This window comes from Gobio gobio, assembly GCF_949357685.1.
Source record: "Gobio gobio genome assembly, chromosome: 14".
NCBI classification, from domain to species: domain Eukaryota; kingdom Metazoa; phylum Chordata; class Actinopteri; order Cypriniformes; family Gobionidae; genus Gobio; species Gobio gobio.
The window spans coordinates 23,348,572-23,365,257 of record NC_137107.1 but is presented as its reverse complement, the minus strand read 5'-3'; the positions used below and the strand labels follow the sequence as shown (position 1 = coordinate 23,365,257).

The 16,686-nt window shown below is 39.2% G+C and overlaps 2 protein-coding genes across 2 annotated transcripts in view; both read right to left on the bottom strand.

Annotated features, from left to right (window-relative positions):
• Positions 1 to 22: 22 nt before the first annotated feature.
• Positions 23 to 13,714, bottom strand: ncbp3 (nuclear cap binding subunit 3). Its single transcript, XM_079835533.1, has 13 exons — positions 13,438 to 13,714; positions 12,939 to 13,004; positions 12,754 to 12,859; positions 9,401 to 9,526; positions 9,127 to 9,258; positions 8,844 to 9,040; positions 8,650 to 8,758; positions 5,285 to 5,384; positions 4,190 to 4,299; positions 3,804 to 4,107; positions 3,402 to 3,625; positions 1,134 to 1,316; positions 23 to 1,059 (listed from the first exon to the last, which is right to left on the bottom strand). The coding sequence occupies exons 1-13, from the start codon at positions 13,612 to 13,614 to the stop codon at positions 770 to 772; spliced, it is 2,124 nt and encodes a 707-aa protein (XP_079691659.1). The 5' UTR covers positions 13,615 to 13,714; the 3' UTR covers positions 23 to 769.
• Positions 13,715 to 14,134: 420 nt separating this feature from the next.
• rap1gap2b (RAP1 GTPase activating protein 2b) overlaps positions 14,135 to 16,686 on the bottom strand; it is a 56,295-nt gene continuing 53,743 nt past the window's right edge. The window contains exon 24 of the mRNA XM_079835743.1: positions 14,135 to 16,496. The gene's annotated coding sequence lies outside the window, so the exon portion shown is untranslated. The remainder of the gene's footprint in view (positions 16,497 to 16,686) is intronic.

Sequence of the window (16,686 nt, the reverse complement as noted above, 5' to 3'; positions counted from 1 at the left end):
GCATATCAATTTCTAGACCCAATCCAATGTAAAAAATGACTTTTATTCAACATACAATGCTTATTCTTGTATGTTTCACTGACCACATATATTTAGGGAATGTAGACCATTCCTTTGGGGAAAATTATCATTACATTGGCTACATTATTTGCCCCTATCATAGGACAGTATACAATGAAGCACTGATCCATCCATGTCCAGGTCATTATACAATGCTTGCACCAGAGGAAAAATAAAAATCAGACCAGCATTGTGTTCTCGAATTCAAATCCACAGTGATATTTCAATCATAATAATGTAACATGAACATAAACCAACCGCACTGACAAAATTAAGAAAACGTATTGCTAATAGACATCCGATCACATTGCTTCCAATCAGTACATCAAATCATGGGATTGTTTGTCAACCTGGTGCATTGCTGTATATTTAAAATGGGCCCCTTAATGTGTGTTAAATATAATCCATTAATTTTCTTTTGAAGAAAAACAAAACACGAGGGACTCATCCATTGCCCTTTCTTTGAAATGACAAAAAAAAAAAAAAATTCCAATCTGCCCTCTCTTATTCCACCCTCAAAGTCAGTTCCTGCAGAGAAGACTAAAGAGAACATCTGCAAAGTCTGTAGACAGGCAAGAGATGAGAGTGTGGGAATGTTTAGGTATACATGTCAGGGTCTCTTGGCCCAGGCTATTAGAGATGTTCTCCAACTCTCTTCCACAGCGTTCATCATTTCTCCCAATCACACACTTCCCACAGTAGGGGTCAGTCAGGAGTCACTGTCCGAGCCGTTGCTGCTGTCTCGACTGATCTCGATCTGCAGCGAGGGAAGGTTGTCCAGCCGGCTTTTCTTCATCTTGTTGGACTGCTGCTCCTTTTGCTTGATCATTGCTCCCCACACTTTCTGCAGCTGAGAGTCATCCTCTTCATTGTCATCGACTCCGTCAGATTCCTCGTCGTCTCGTCGCCTTATACCTCTTGAGGAAGACGGCCGAGAAGAAGCCTTGTCACCGTCTCCGCTGTCCTTGTGAGACGGGCCGAGACGGCTCCACAAGCCCCCTGAAAACACAAATACTATTAGTATCAGAAAATAAACGTGAAGAGAACTAAAAGAGCGCAGACTTCACGTGTACCTGTTTTCTTGTCTTTGGAGGACTCGGAGTAGAGGCCACGGCTCTCGTGTTTAGCTACACCGAGTCGGCTGCGCACATCGGTCAAAGGCTCTCTCCGAGATACTGCGTTTCTAGAGATGACGGGAGAGACGGAGCGACGTCTCTCCGGAGAGTGTGGTCTCTTGCCTAATCTTTGTCTCACATCTATGGAGAGTAAAACAAACAGATGCGTATTTTCATTGCCCACATTTGCTCGACTCAAAATGGTTAAATATATAAGCAATGCCGTGGATTTCAATTAATATGCTACAAGATTATGTTACAAGATTTCTAAGACCTACACAAATAGCTTGTATCCGTAAAGAACAAACTCATACCATCTCACATTTTTTTTATCTTAGGGTCCTTATACTTACCTGCACACATTCAACTGCAAATAAGGGTAACTGAAATAGTTTTAACATGTTTTATTCAATATATACACATATGTACTATATACTAGGGCTGTAATGATTTGACCAAAAATAAAAAAACGATTAATTGAACATTTTACCTCGATTACGATTAATGAACGATTATTTTTTTGCCCTCATAAGGTTGAGTAAGTTTCTGATAAGGTTTTTACTGTAGCCTAAATATTTTCTACAATTAAAGGTGGAATTTTTTCCTTTCTAATGAAAGTGCATTTCTTTGTGATTTTAAAATACTTGAAGGAAACAGTTGACAGTTATTGTCTATGGGCAGATTTCTGTTTGTTGTACATCAGCTACAGATATATTAGCACATAGGCCTACATTAGATTTATTTGAATGCGTTAATGAGAGAGTGATTGTGTGTGTGAATTACTCATACCGTCTCTATTCATTATGAAGCTGTGGTTTGTACTTCAAAGGTATTAAAATATATGCCTATAACGGTTGAGTTTCTAAGCTACTTTAGTGATGAATCACAGGGCAGCGTTGACAATGAGTTTCTGCACTGCTCTCTGCACGTGATGTGCGAGCTTCTGTCTGAGTGTTCGTTTGTCACAATATATCAGGCATTAGTTCAACATAATACACATCTGATTGTCTAAAATCGCTTTAATTTTCAAACTGGCAGACCTTAAAACGCATACAAATGACAAAGCTTTGTGAGGACGCAGGTGAAAGAGGTCTGCCTTCAGGGCGCACGCGTTGTCAGAGACGTGACATGGCTCAGTTCGGCTCGGCTCTCTGTGTCACAGAAAAAAGCTGAGCACTGAACGGATAAGTTTTCCGTATTGTTGTTTTTGAATAGGGCACAATCGCTTTAAATGTTAAAAACTGGCAAGCCTTTAAACGCATTTACTTGACAAACTTTATGAGGACGAAAGTGAAAGCGATCTGGCTTCGGGGCTTCTGTGTGTGTGTGGCAGTGCGTAGGTAGGCTATAAGAACAGCAATTAACTTACATGTATAAACTGTATAAAACATGACGTTACTATAGTGATTCTGGGCATCTATAAACAAAGATAACTACTCCTGCATCTCTGTGTGCCTGCAAACTGCACTTGATGTGACTGACGGGGCGAAGTCACGTGACTAAAACCGAAATAACCGACATGGGAAAAATACGTCGGTTAGAGGTTCTGAATTTCGGTTTCGATTATTTTTCGATTAATTGTACAGCCCTACTATATACGTAATATATGCAATATACAAATGCACCTAAATTATAGGTTGTTCAATATTGGATTTTACCATTTTTTTGTTCAAATTTGTGACAGAGCAGCCAAGAGAAAAACCACGAGTTTACGTTGAATTAAATACAGGATACAGTTTGTGTAACCAAAATTATATTTTAAGTGTAATGTGGGACATGTGAACTTTTAATTTTCCATTTCTTTGCTTTACTACTTCCAGCAGCTCATTCAAAATGAGGAGGGAGATAAAATATGCACTCTTACAACCATCTACGAAATATTACTGTACAAACACCATAATCCAAGAAATCGCTTGTCATAAATGTTGTGGGTATTCATTGATTGCATGCCAGTAGAATGCGCAACAGCGCTGCTTTTTTACTTTGAACGTGCAATAATTTAGAATAATAATTACTAGATATTTAGGCCTCATATTGGATAAAACTGAATTTAAAACTTTTTAAGCAATCAAAACCTGCAAACACGAAACCTGCAGATCAGTGGTTCTCAATTAGGGGGCCTCAGCAAACTCCCAAAGGGGGCTGCAGAATTCTTTTTTCAAATACATTTAATATAAATCTCAAAACAAATTAAGATTTTTATGTTTTTATCTCTCAATAACTAACCAGTCTTGCCGCTTGTAGCCACTGGGGGGCGTGATCTCTGTTGAGAGAGTCCCTGCCTCTTCTCCTCCAGTAACTGCCTCACATCTGTCACTTTGTCTGATGTAGATTTGGACGAGCCTCCTGCTGCTACTGCTGCTCCTTCTTCTCCTCCTCCTCCACCACCACCACCACCACCACCAATGCGACTCTTAACACTGCTACTCGTTTCGGTCCGTATGGAGTTCCTAGGAAAGCAGAAGTGCAATTGTGTGATTACTATCAAGACAAGCAAACTCATCATGAAATCCTTTTAGGACAAAGATAACATTTACATCCAAATGATAAAGATATAAGGGCTAAAACTCAAATCCCAAAATGTAGCAACTGCTTGACTATTTGGACTCGAAAAGAAACCTGACTTACCGGAGACTGCGAAGGTTGGTTTCTACCTCATCGGCATACATGGTCATCTTCATGCTTTTTTTAGGAGAAGGCGTTGAGATCATTTTCAGTTCCAGATCGTAGTCCATCTCATCTGAATCTGAAGGTGCAGGCGACGGGCTACCTAAGCGACTACGCACGCCTCCTTCCCCAAGCCTTGGCCCCCGTTCCCGTTCCCTGTCTCGGTACTCCACCACTCTATCATCAGCATCCATGTCTTCTTCTCCATCCTCCTCCTCTTCTTCCTCTTCCTCTATAGGCTCTTCTGGCAGATTCACCAGGTCAGCTGATAAAAGAGAAAGAGCTCAACTGACAGACCAAAGAAAAAAACATAAGACAAGGATGTTTATCATTGAAGAGAGATTTACCAGAGTGTCGATGAGTGTAAGGTGGGGTGTGTCCCATACTGTCTCCAATCAGAGGCTTTTTGGTCTTCAGAATGTCACGCTGGATTCTCCGTGTGTGATACCTCCGTTTCCTACAGAAATGGACACAATTCCAGAAAATGATTAACTAACCCCAATTTAAATTTGGACTTCTACGAGTTAGTTATAAGTAAATTGCAAAAATGGCTCAGAAAAGTGGTTACAATACCGTTCAAAAGTTTGTGGTCGGTAAGATTTTTTTAATGTTTTTGAAAGAGGTCTCAAATACAGTAAAAACCGTAACATTGTGAAATACAAAATGTTGTCAAATGTTGTAAAAAAAAAAAAAAAAAAACACCTTTCTATTTAGTCCCTATTCTGCTATTTTTAAGTTTACAAATTTTTGTTTCCTAGTTTCATTTTCTCATAATATACATTGCATATCTCAAACGACTCGTTGGATGAATCAGTCTCTCTAATCCCTCCTTTCTACAAGCTTACTCTGCTCTGATTGGCCAGATGACCCAGTCTGTTGTAATTGGTCTACCGCTTGTCAGAAGCTAATACCCATTACCACAACTGAACTTCAGCTGAGGAGGCTTCCTCAGTCCTCAACAATTGCACACACTGTAAAGACAGTAACGATGACGTCCATTTTACTATATCAGTCCGGTCAGCCGAAAGTTTACTTGATAAAGTTTTAAATATGGATATTTTTCTTACACAAACGCATCGATTCGCTTCAGAAGGCCTTTATTAACACCCCGGAGCCGCGTGGAGCACGTTATTTGATGGACAGATGCACTTTTTATGGAGTTCAAAAACAGAGCAACTATAAATCAAATTCTAATGCTTGGATTAGCCTGGACTTTTGTAATAGAACTCCGATTTTATTCGTCTAAAAGAAGAATGTCAAATACACCTAGGATGACTTGAGGGTGAGTAAATTATGGGCTAATTTTCATTTTTGGGTGAACTATCCCTTTAAGGCAGTTCAGAGTCGATTCTTTGTTTTGTGAGACAATAAATATTTATCATGCACTTTGAAAAAAAAAAAAAGGTCTATGAACCCCCTAGCAGCGGGCAAGTTCTTCTTACCAAGAGTTACTTAAGATGCCTTTCATGCCGCCATAGTTTGGATTCCCATATTTCATGTAGTACCGACTTCTCCTGGCCGCACCCAACTCCTTTTTGTCATCTGAAGGAAAATAACAGTTAAGAGTGTTAACATGCAAAGATTTTTCACTGTTGTGAACAATCTGTTCTTTATCAACGTAATCAGCATAGACGAATGAAGAGCTCTTGACATAATTCCTTCTACAACCCCAAATCAAGAAAAGTTGGGACATTTTGTAAAATGCAATAAAAACAAGAATCTGTGATTTGTTAAATTCTCTTTCAAATGTATATAACTGACAAAAGTATAAAGAAAAGATTTTCAACGTTTTTACAGACCAACTTAAGTGCATTTTGTAAATATAAACAAATTTTGATTTTGACGGCTCCAACACACTCCAAAAAGGTTGGGACAGAGGCATGTTTACAATCGTGTCACATCACCTTTCCTTTTAATTACACTTTTTTTGCAAGTGGAGTTTTTGCCCAATCTCGCCTGATACAAGACAGCTGCTGAACAGTCTGTGGTCGTCACGGTCTGATTCTCCTTTTCATGATTGGCCATACATTTTCAGCAGGAGACAGATCTGGACAGCAGAAAGACAGTCAAACACATCCAGTGTCTACAAAACCACTCTTTTGTAGCACATGCTTAATGAGGCCGGGCATTGTCTTGCTTCCCAGGAAAGATGTCATCTTGATGCCATTAAATTTCCCTGTACAATCCCAATATATGCCTCCATGTCAGTGGTACCTTCACACACATGCAAATCACCCATGCAGTTTGCACTGATGCACCTCCATAGCACGACAGATGTTTGTTTTTGCACCTGTCACTAATGAAAGTCTGGACATCTCTTTCGTCTTTGGGACTGAGAACTCAATGTCCGTTTTCCCCAAAAACAAGCTGAAACATGGACTCATCTGACCACAGCACACATTTCCACTGTGTTTTGGATCATCAGAGATGACCTCGGGCCCAGAGAACTTTGCGTCATCTCTGCATAGAACTGATGTATAGATTTATTCTTGCGTAACAGAGATTCAAGTGGCATTTCTTGATGCAGCAACAGACTGTGTTAAGTGACAGCGGTTTTCCATCCAAAGTACTCCCGAACATGTGGCTACATTTAACAGGGCTCATCTGACTGAGGGCTCAAAGGTCATGCACATTCAACAGAGGTTTCCTGCCTTGCCCTACATGTACTGAGATACTCTGGACTCCCTGAATCTTTTCACAATATTATGTATAGTAGATGGTGAAAGACCACATTTTTTTGCAATCTTGCATTGAGAAATGTGATTTTTGAATTGTATGACAATTCTCTCATGATATTTGGCCTTTTACAGAGTTTAACTGGGATATTCTAGAAGCTTTTCACTTTTATTTTGCCTCTGTGCCAACTTTTCTGCGAGTGTGTAACAGCAATCAAAATCTGAAACGTGTTTATATTTACAAAATTCAATTAGGCTAAGTTGTTCAGTGAAAACTTTGGAAATCTTTTCTTTGTACTTCTGTCAGTTAAATAAAGCTGAAAGAGAATTAAAGTTTCATGAAACCCCCGTTTTAGCCTGGTCGTTCACACCTCAGACTTCCAAAAAAGTCTTTAAAATGGGCGTGTAAAGGTCCTTTCACACTGGACGCGATGGTATTATTTTTTGATCAGCTGTTTGTGTAATGAGAGCGTCCACACTGAACGCGAATGTGCTGCGGCGAAAAAAACATTTATTTTTTTCGTTTCGATGTCGATTTTTTTAACACTCGCAGCGATAGAAAAGGCTTAAACCAATCACATACAAGGAAACAAAGGTGACGAAATGTCCAGTTGATGTCACTAGCCATTCAATCAACATTAACCTTTGCCAGGTATCGCATTTCTCACAAGATTACAGCTGTAGTTGTGTTTACAGTTGTACAGATGCAGCTGTGTTTGCCCACTATAGGCTACAGATTACGATATTATAATCAATACGTTGATTTTTTTCTAACTTAATTGTGTCCGCGACTATAGAAAGTGAATGTGTTTCCGTCAGTACGAATGTGGCACTTAAATGTTTACATTGTGACTCAACTGGAAACATGGCTGGAAACAGAGCTGCTCCGGATTGATTGGTTCCTGAAGTGTGTGTTTGTCAGATGCGGTGCTACTGTCTCTGGAGGAGCTCCTCAAATTGTCCCACGGACATTTGAAAGTAAGTGCGGAACCGGCCATGATAAAGTTTTAGCTCCTGTACAAGATGAGCACACTCCCCTTCAGACTCTCTGTTCTTTAAGACTGGGTGCACACAAAACCTTCTTTTCGGTCTTTTAAAGAAAATGAAAAGCTCGTCTCCACTGAATGATGAAGTGTCCGTGTTTTCTCAGCTGTCGCCGCGAATGTTTTGGAATGTTGGAGCTCTGAAACGTCGCAAACTCGCGTCGCAGATGATGTGAATGGTTTTGACGCGAACTATTCGCACACAAAATATTCGCTTTTTCGTTACGCGTCCAGTGTGAAAGGGCCTTAAAGCTGTGGAAAAGTGGGAGTGTAGAGGGGGGAAGAGGGGACACAACAACCAGTAAAACACAGACCTACAACACACTTATTATACAGACACATTAATATTAATATATGACCACGGAGAGAAATAAAAGAGGGCACCTTGTTGCACTTTAAAAATATAACCCTATATGACGACACACTGCCAAAACGTGGGAGAAATGCGGTAGAACATTTAAAGGTCTAATGATATTTTCAGTACATTTAAGAGCACTAGTTTCTGAACAAATGACTCATGTCGGTTTAACATTAACGAATAAAGGCATAGTTACTCTTGCCCATTCTTCTTTGAATTTTCAGTCAACATCATTGTCTTCTGTGTATCAGAATAATCCATCGTGTCGTCACGTTCATTATCAGACGTACGGCTGTATCAGTGTCCTTATTTGCACGTACTTTTCATTTCAAGTAGATATGATTAAATATGTGCACATACACACTGCTGGTCCATGTTTAGAGCACTAGAGTATATGGAATATGTCCATAAAAAATTTGCCGGCTGACGTAGAATCGTGCCCACAGCCATTCACACACTCCGAAGGCACGCTTCTATCTTACATTCCATGACATTGCTTCGACTTTGCTTTTCAACCCGGAAGAACGAATTTGCTCAGAAAAACGTAAAAAATAACCAATTTCCACTTCTTGGTAAAATGTGCAACCTGTACGTATCTGTTCACATCTCAAATGTGTTTTTGGTTTTCATGACCCTTCAACATATCACAGATTCTTGATTTTACAAAATGTCCTAACTTTTCTTGATTTGGGGTTGTATTTGTAGGTGACCCTCTCGAGTATGTTTCTTACCATGGGTGGAAAAGCGCAAGAACAGCTTGTTGCCTTTGAAGGGCTTGGTTGTAGGTCGCAGTTCATTCCGGAGGAGAGATTCTCGCTCTGCTTGGGACAGTAGGCTTGCCTAGGATCAAAAGACGAGATATAAGGTACATCAGAAAAAACAAATATGAATATTACCATCTGACTAAAGTATGACACCAGTTTACCTCAGCAGTGTCCTGCGTTTTCTTTTCTGTCTCTTCCTCAATGTCGCTAGCTTTACCCTCACTGCCATCACTGCTCCTGCTCTTATCCACTTTCACCACCTCATCTTCTTCATCATCATCATCATCATCATCATCTACCTGGCCTTCCTCCTCATCCTCTTCGTCATCGTCATCATCAGAGCCACGGCTTCGCCGACCTGCTCAACAACAGTTTTGGTTTCGCAATGGAACAGTCTATTTCAAGGTGACAAAGAAATAACAGAACATGAATAATAAGACAAACCTTTCTCCGGCTGGGCTGGAACTTCAGAGGGTTTCGAGCTGTCTGTGTTTGTGACCTCTTCTTTGTCTGGCAACCGACTCAAGTTAATGAGAGCTCTGGTTGAAGTGATGTCATCTAGCCACACCACGTTGCCTGGTCAGATTGGAGCACACAACAGTGTGATTTGACTATGAGCTCCACAATACAGCCTTAAACAAATCTTCAATTGAGATTTGTATGCATTCAACATGTATGATTACGACAGCAGGGTAATAATATCCGTGGCTGTACTTACAGGAAGCGTCATCTATCCATTCGATGTGGGCAGGTGGATACTCTTTAAAGTAGCCAAAAATATCCTGAGTGCTCATGTCATCAACTCCACTCATGTGTAGGGCTTCCAGACGCACCTTTGGGATTGCTAAAGAGAGAGTACACAGTCCAAAAGAATGGGAGAGATGAGCAACCTCCCGCAGTTTCTCTTGAAGCCAATACGGAAGTGACATAAATGGCAATTCATCGACTGGCCACTAGGGACAGGCTCCAGAAGGGAGCAGATTGAGTCCCATGTTAAAATGCCCAACTTTACAGCAGATTAAAACATGTTTTACAGCCTGGTACAAATTGTGGTTTTGGTCTATACGGCTAATTTTGCCCTTCATGACAACTGTGAGAGGGGTGAATTTTTTTATAACTCATTCGTTTACATTATATAAAGCATTAAAGTTCTGCGTAATTGTGGCCACTTCGAGTGTCAGGTGGATGGTCATTTATCTGCTGTCTGTTAGTCATCGCGTCACCTCAGCTCCACCCACGTCCCGCCTCTTTGCCAATTTTCTATTATCCGGGAGTGACGCACTGCCAAGATGGCAACGGCCAGCTCGTCCCTACTTTACGCTTTAACTGCTCCTCAGAATCCTATGGGTGATGTCACGGACACTACGTCCATATTTTTTTACAGTCTATGGTTTAAAGGGACAGTTTACTAAAAATTAATAGCTCGTTTCCACCGACCAGTGCGGTACGGTTCAGTACAGTACGATTCGGGACTGAAAACCCTGATCCGGCTTGCGTTTCCACCTCCAACAGTACCCTTACTTGATAGGTGTGTTGTAGCGATTAGGGCTGGGTTTAAAAAAAAAAAACGATTTCTCAATTTTAATCAATTCTCATTCTTACGAACCGATATCGATTCTTAAATCCCAAGAATCGATTAGTCATCCTGTTTTCAGTTGATGAATGAAAGGAAGATTGTAGCGCGCCTCCCATCCAATAATCTTTGTGCTTTGTTACTATTGATATGAAACAAAGTCTCAGATTTCAAATTACATCCATTTTATTTCGAAATTCAAAAACATAAATACCGTTTTGGCGCTGTGGCGTGAGACCGCTCTGGCACAGCTCAGCCCAAGAGAAGCGGCAGTGCAGAGCGCACATGAACTGATCTTCTCTTCCGCCTTAATACTAGTTACAGCGCGAAATAAACATGAATGAGTACAACTTATCGAAATCTGTATCATGTACATGTAATTGCTCAATCAGTGTTTCAACTGTAGAAAGACGTCAATAAAACAGCTTGTAAACAACGTCATGTAATGTCACATTTACCTCACAAAACATATATCCAGTGACCATAAACTCAGTCAGCTAGAAAAATTAACTCTAGAGAGGAGCATTTTGCTAAATATATGCAAATGTTCTTCAATATTTAATGCATGTATGAATAAAAGAGAAAATTTGCCATGTATTGTACCTGATATATAGCCAAAATAATCGATATTGAATTGAAATCGAATCGAATTGTGAAATTTGTGTCAATACCCAGCCAACAAAACATATTTGACAACGTATAACCTACACAAAAACAAGTAAATCAACTAATGGCTAAAGACCGCAGACCTCACTCTCTCTCGCCCTCACGCTCTCTGCTCATAACGGTTTAAATGAACACACACACATTTTGAGGCTGATCAAGAGTTTTGTGCAAGCAATTTAAGGTCGCGACTCTTGTCCCAAATATAGCAGGCTTCATTTAGTGATTGAAACAAATATTAATATAAGTTTTACAGCATATAATTGAACGCTCCGAGCAATCTGTGCTGTGGTAAACATGGAATTTTTCCTTGACATGAAACGGTAAATAATCAAACCAGTGGAAGCAGTGCATTTATCCTTCATTCATGCAATATCTCTTCAGTCAGTTCCACTGCTTGACAGAACTCCAGCCTGCCCCATCCACCACACTGATCGCTCTCATGTCCTTACAAATGAACAAAATGAATTTCTCCGTTATGGCCTCTTGTCGTGTTGCAGACAGAGAGCTTGTGGCGCGCGATGCAGAGTAAGGCTGGTCCAGTTTGCACATACAAATTAGTTGCTTATATTTTCAAAACGAGCCTACAAAAGCATAAAAAAGCCCGTTTAATAAAGAAAAGTTCAAGAAACTAAGTGAAAACTCACTAAAGTGTTAAGTGAAATTAGGAAACATTTAGATATCATAAATTGAGTTGTATAAGTTAACGTTTAAAAAGTTAAGGTTTATTTTGATATGTTTTACATGATTCTTTTGTAGTGTGGTTTTCGGTGAAGTGTACTAAAATAAATATCGTCACCTGTGTACATTAGCCCACTTCTTCTCGACGCTTTTCCTGATAGTTTATAGAACAATTACTCCGAGTCGCCATCTGTCGTTTCAATGAAAAGCACAACAGAGAGCGCGTCAAGTGTAAACACCTTGTCCGTTTGGGGAGGAGCGCGCGCAGTCAGCGGAGGCTCGCGCTCTGGAGACGGGCCACAGTACACAAGGCTTCAGGCGCGCTAGCGCCCACTCGCAAAGCAGACAGCCACGCCTCTACTACCGCGGGCGTTTTCCCCCCCACATTTTTTTATTTATTCGAATATTAATTTTCACCTTCGAAATTCGTTTTTTAAAAACTATTCGAATATATATTCGAATTTAGAATATTCGTTGACAGCCCTAGCTAGGTACCACAATGGAAGGGTCCGGTACTGTTTGGAATTAGGGTACCATTCACAACTTCTGACAACGGAAAACGGCAAAAAATGTGTGCCGTACTGACTGTACTGTACAAACCTGAATTACTTTTTTCTTCGGTGGAAGACAAACATTTTTTTAAAGAACGTTCACACGGCTCACATGGGAAATATAGAGTGGTCAAGTGGTTCATACAATTTGTGCACTATTTCTTTTTTTACGCTTTCTGAAGTTATAAAATAGCTTTTCGGGGGGCCTTGCCACACCCCCTCAGTTTGCGAAACACTGGGTTAACCAGTATTTCTGACAACTCAAATGAAATGGGCTAGTTTTGATGAAACAAGTAGAAACATAACTTTTCTTTTGACGTATGAGTGTTATCAAAAAAGAAAAAAAATGTAGGCCAGAGACTTCATTGTACACATAGTTTGTTGATTGGATTTTGAGATTCACACTCAAAAGTGGAGGCATTTTCTGTCATTTTCACCTGAAGATTAATTTATGACATTGCCATTAAAGATTACAAGGGGGGGGGGGGGGAATTAAACGTGCACAGATTAATTGTTTACAATAAGACCTGTATATGCATTTAGTAAATGGATAGGATGAAATGTAACTCAATTGTTGGGCTACAGCTGTTTAAAATATCCTACCCTTCTTCAACACATCCCGGTCCAAAACAACGTTCCTCTGCGCCAGATTTTCCTCTGCGCTAAAATGAAATCTTCTTGCTCGCTTCTCCTTCTTCTCAATGGCCTCCTAAACACGTACACATGTGGTGAACAACAGGTACAATACTAGGTCGGCTAATATATTCACACATCCAGCTGACACTTACCTTAGACGTGACATCGATTCCCGTGATAAAGGTACCAGCCTTATTTTCATAACGTCGGCTGGTGTCCTGAGGAAACAGTAAATCATACAGAGATGCATGCGAGCACAAAATACAGCAGAATGCCTCTAACAGTTAACGTTACTTGGCAGTTTTTGATTCAAGATGGTCACTTTTTTCCACAGTACCGTTATAACCGGTTATATACAATCTGAATAATTTATCAGTATAGAAATAACTGCGCCAAATGAAGTCTGTTAGTCTCAGGAAACTTGGGCCAGAGATTTACATCACTTTCACAAAATCCTACAAAAACTATCTCTATACATTATGCAAATATAGTATAACCCACCATAAACCCATTACCATAACTTGTTCAGATGCAGGCTACGTGCTGTGACGAAACCTCGCTCTAAACCACACAGGGCATTGGCCTTACCAACGGCCGGGTTCCTGTACTACGCGAGGCTGTGGTTTGAAAGAGGCCTAGGGACTAACTCACCGGTAGCAGCTCCTTTAAACTTCGGCGAACAGGGATGGACTCCAGCTCTCCCTCCTCCACCTCCATGGGCTCCGCTTCCCGGGCATCTCGATCCGAATCTGAGTCCGAGTCAGACTCTGACCTATCGGACGCGCTTTCGGACTTCACAGAAACCCGCAGGCTGCGCACCGCCGCCATGATCACTCGGTCTAAAACGAGCTAACGGCTAACTCTCAATGAAGTGAACGGAGCCTCGCGCTAGCTGTGCTGCTAACACTGCGCTTGAGCCTCGCGACACACACACACACACACACACCGCCCAAGAGACGGTTGCTGCCAGATTGTGACCCGCCCTCTTTCACTAAAGCAGATTATACATTTCACTAACGTTCATATTTAGGATGTAATGTATATGCGGAACACAGAAAGCAGCATCCATGGATTAAAGACTAAAATAGGTATAATTGTGTTATAGTAGTGAATGTTAATTATTACGCGAATTTATCCCCTAAAGTCAATTACATTTAGTGTCCATTAGAAGGCCTTTTACAGGTAGCCTTACTTGTATATTAAAAGTGCATTCATAAAAGCTTTTCTGTCAAATATACTCACTGTTCATAGAATGATTTCAGGGGCATGATCCGATATAACAATCAGGTAAATTAATAAACCAGGTAAAATAAGCCATAAAAAGAATGAATCCACAAACCATGCTTTTTGTGATGCAACAAGTTTTATTTCACTGTCTTTGATTAGCAAACAGTGGCACCCAAAAGTATTTGGATACTTTAAAAAAAGTGTATTATAAATAATTTCAATAAAGCATTTTTTAGCAATATATTATAATTCAGGGATTTTAAAACTGATGTCCATCATGGGGCCACAAAAGGGTTCTAGGGGATCCGTGGAAAAGTTCAGAGAAAAATGTAATAACATAGTTCTACTAAAGTTTGCATCATTTTTTTGGTGTACATTTTATTATATATTTTTTTACGTTATTTAATGACATTCATACATTTTTAAATGTGGCTTGAGCGTCCAAATTTTTGGGGCCATTGCATGTCCGTACGTACTGTCATAGATCACTGTTCATCAGATTGTAAGTCCCTGCCGTACATAGCGTTAAAAAAAAGAGGTAAGAGGCCCAGTGCATTATACAGTCAGGGGACCGAGAAGTTTCGACCCGGCTCACAAATGGAACTGAGGCTACAATATAATCAACATCACTGCAAAATACAATATTTTATTTAACAAAATCAACACTGCCATACAGAAACCTGGTGACACTTAACAATAAGGTCTCATTTGTTAACATTAGTTAATGTATTAACTAACATGAACTAACAATGATACATTTGTTACAGTATTTATTAATCTTTGTGAATGTCATACCATCGTTCATTATTTGTTCATGATAGTTCACAGTACAACTAATGTTAACAAATACAACTTTTGATTTTAATTACGTATTAGTAATGCTTAAATAAACTAAGATCAATAAATGCTGTAGTATTGTTCATTCTTAGTTCATGTTAACTAATGAAACCTTTTTGTAAAGTGTTACCAAAAACCTTTACACATGTAACAGAACAATCATAGAGAAATAAATTATCACTGCTCATTTTGTTAAGCAAGAAAACAAAATATATTTTTTCCCAAAGAACAGAAAGGAAAAGTCTTCAATTGTAACATGTAACAAATCTGAGCTGTTTAAGACAATAAAGATTTATTTTCCTTCCATGAATATCCACAATAAATATCCACATAAGCTTGATCAGTGATTTTCTAATATGTACACAGGCATCAGTCATGGAAGTACCCATTTAAAAATAAGAGGTTACAACAAGTTTTTTTTTCTTTTCTAATAATATATATTAGAAATTACTATTCATGGGACACAGTAATTGTACATCTCCAAACAATTTTAGGGCATATTTCTTTAACCCTCATCCTTTCCTCACTAATATATAAAAAAAAAAAAGAATTGAGAGTTGATCGGAGTGGTCCAAGACCCTAGGACTTTTGTCACACGTGAACCACGAATGCACAAAAAAAATAGACTGGATGCGAGGAGTTTTGTGGTTAAAAGTAACAAATCCTTCCCTCGCGGGTCAATTTGACCCTCGTAGGAATGAATGGGATATGAGGAATGCTTCAGTACACAGAAAAATTCTAACTAAAAATGCTTCCAAAAAATGATTTTATAATGTCTACATGTGTATCTGAATGCATACTGAAGAGAAATGACTTTAGGACCCAGCGGAAAAGCTAATTTGTTCCATAAATAAGGCCATCTAGTGGCAAGAGTCATGAAATATCATGTTATATTATCTTTTTTCCACAAGAGGTCGGAAAAGACACTCAATGTAAGATATTTTGAGCTGAAGTAAAAGGGTTATGCATAAAATTGTGAATTTTGAATTGAAGTTGAAAGAATGTGAAGAATGTGCTTAAATTACTATTTATTTATTATTTCTTGATAAAATCTAGTAATTTAAAGGTAAATAAAATAAAAAATAACAAAAAAAAAGGACCACAAATTGCATTATAAAATAGAACAAATATTCTCCAAATGAAATAAGCTTTCAGGACAAAGAAACAATTAAGTATCATTTTAAGGCTTCGGGCCATTTTGACCCGCAAGGGAAGGATTTGCTACAAAGTGCGAGTGAAGGATGAGGGTTAAGGAATTGCACAAGTTTGAGATTTACAGAGGAAGTAGTTAACTTTGCTAATTCAAATAAAATATTATTATTGAGTGAGAAGAGTTCCTATTATTGAACTGCTAATCCAGTTTGTATTTTGTATTTGATAATCCAGTTTGTAAAAGTTTGTATTTTATTAACTCACAAAATATGTGATTATTTTCTTTTACAGTGAAAGACTTTCTCAGAATGTGCAAAATCAATGAATGTGCTAAGTCAGTACCAGATGACAGCCTGCAGATACTAGAGGAGATACAGTGTGTGCTTCTTCCTGTGGTGTTCAGATTGGAGCACAGCTTTGAGTGATGTGTCCCTTTTTAATTTCCCTCCTTCTTTCCGACAGTGTCTGATCTTCGGTGCTGATCCATTGCTTTTCTGATTAAATGGAGAGTTTAAGGTGTTAGTAAATACCAAATAAGAAATATTGTCATTTTGACAATAACATAACAGATTATGACTTATGAGAGTGATTTTATGCAGCCCATTACAGATATATTCACAGGTTGTGCTACAAATAATCATTATCCATCACGCCGATGGACTAGATTATACATTTTTGGTCATG

What these genes read in the sequence shown, in the direction of transcription:
- ncbp3 (XM_079835533.1), bottom strand. Translation starts at nt 13,614, where the DNA reads ATGGCGGCGGTGCGCAGCCTGCGGGTTTCTGTGAAGTCCGAAAGCGCG. An exon ending in CTTGCGCTTTTCCACCCATG is followed by an intron (nt 5,385 to 8,649) that starts GTAAGAAACATA and finishes ATTTTCCTTCAG; the next exon opens with ATGACAAAAAGGAGTTGGGT. An exon ending in TTACACTCATCGACACTCTG is followed by an intron (nt 4,108 to 4,189) that starts GTAAATCTCTCT and finishes CTCTTTTATCAG; the next exon opens with CTGACCTGGTGAATCTGCCA.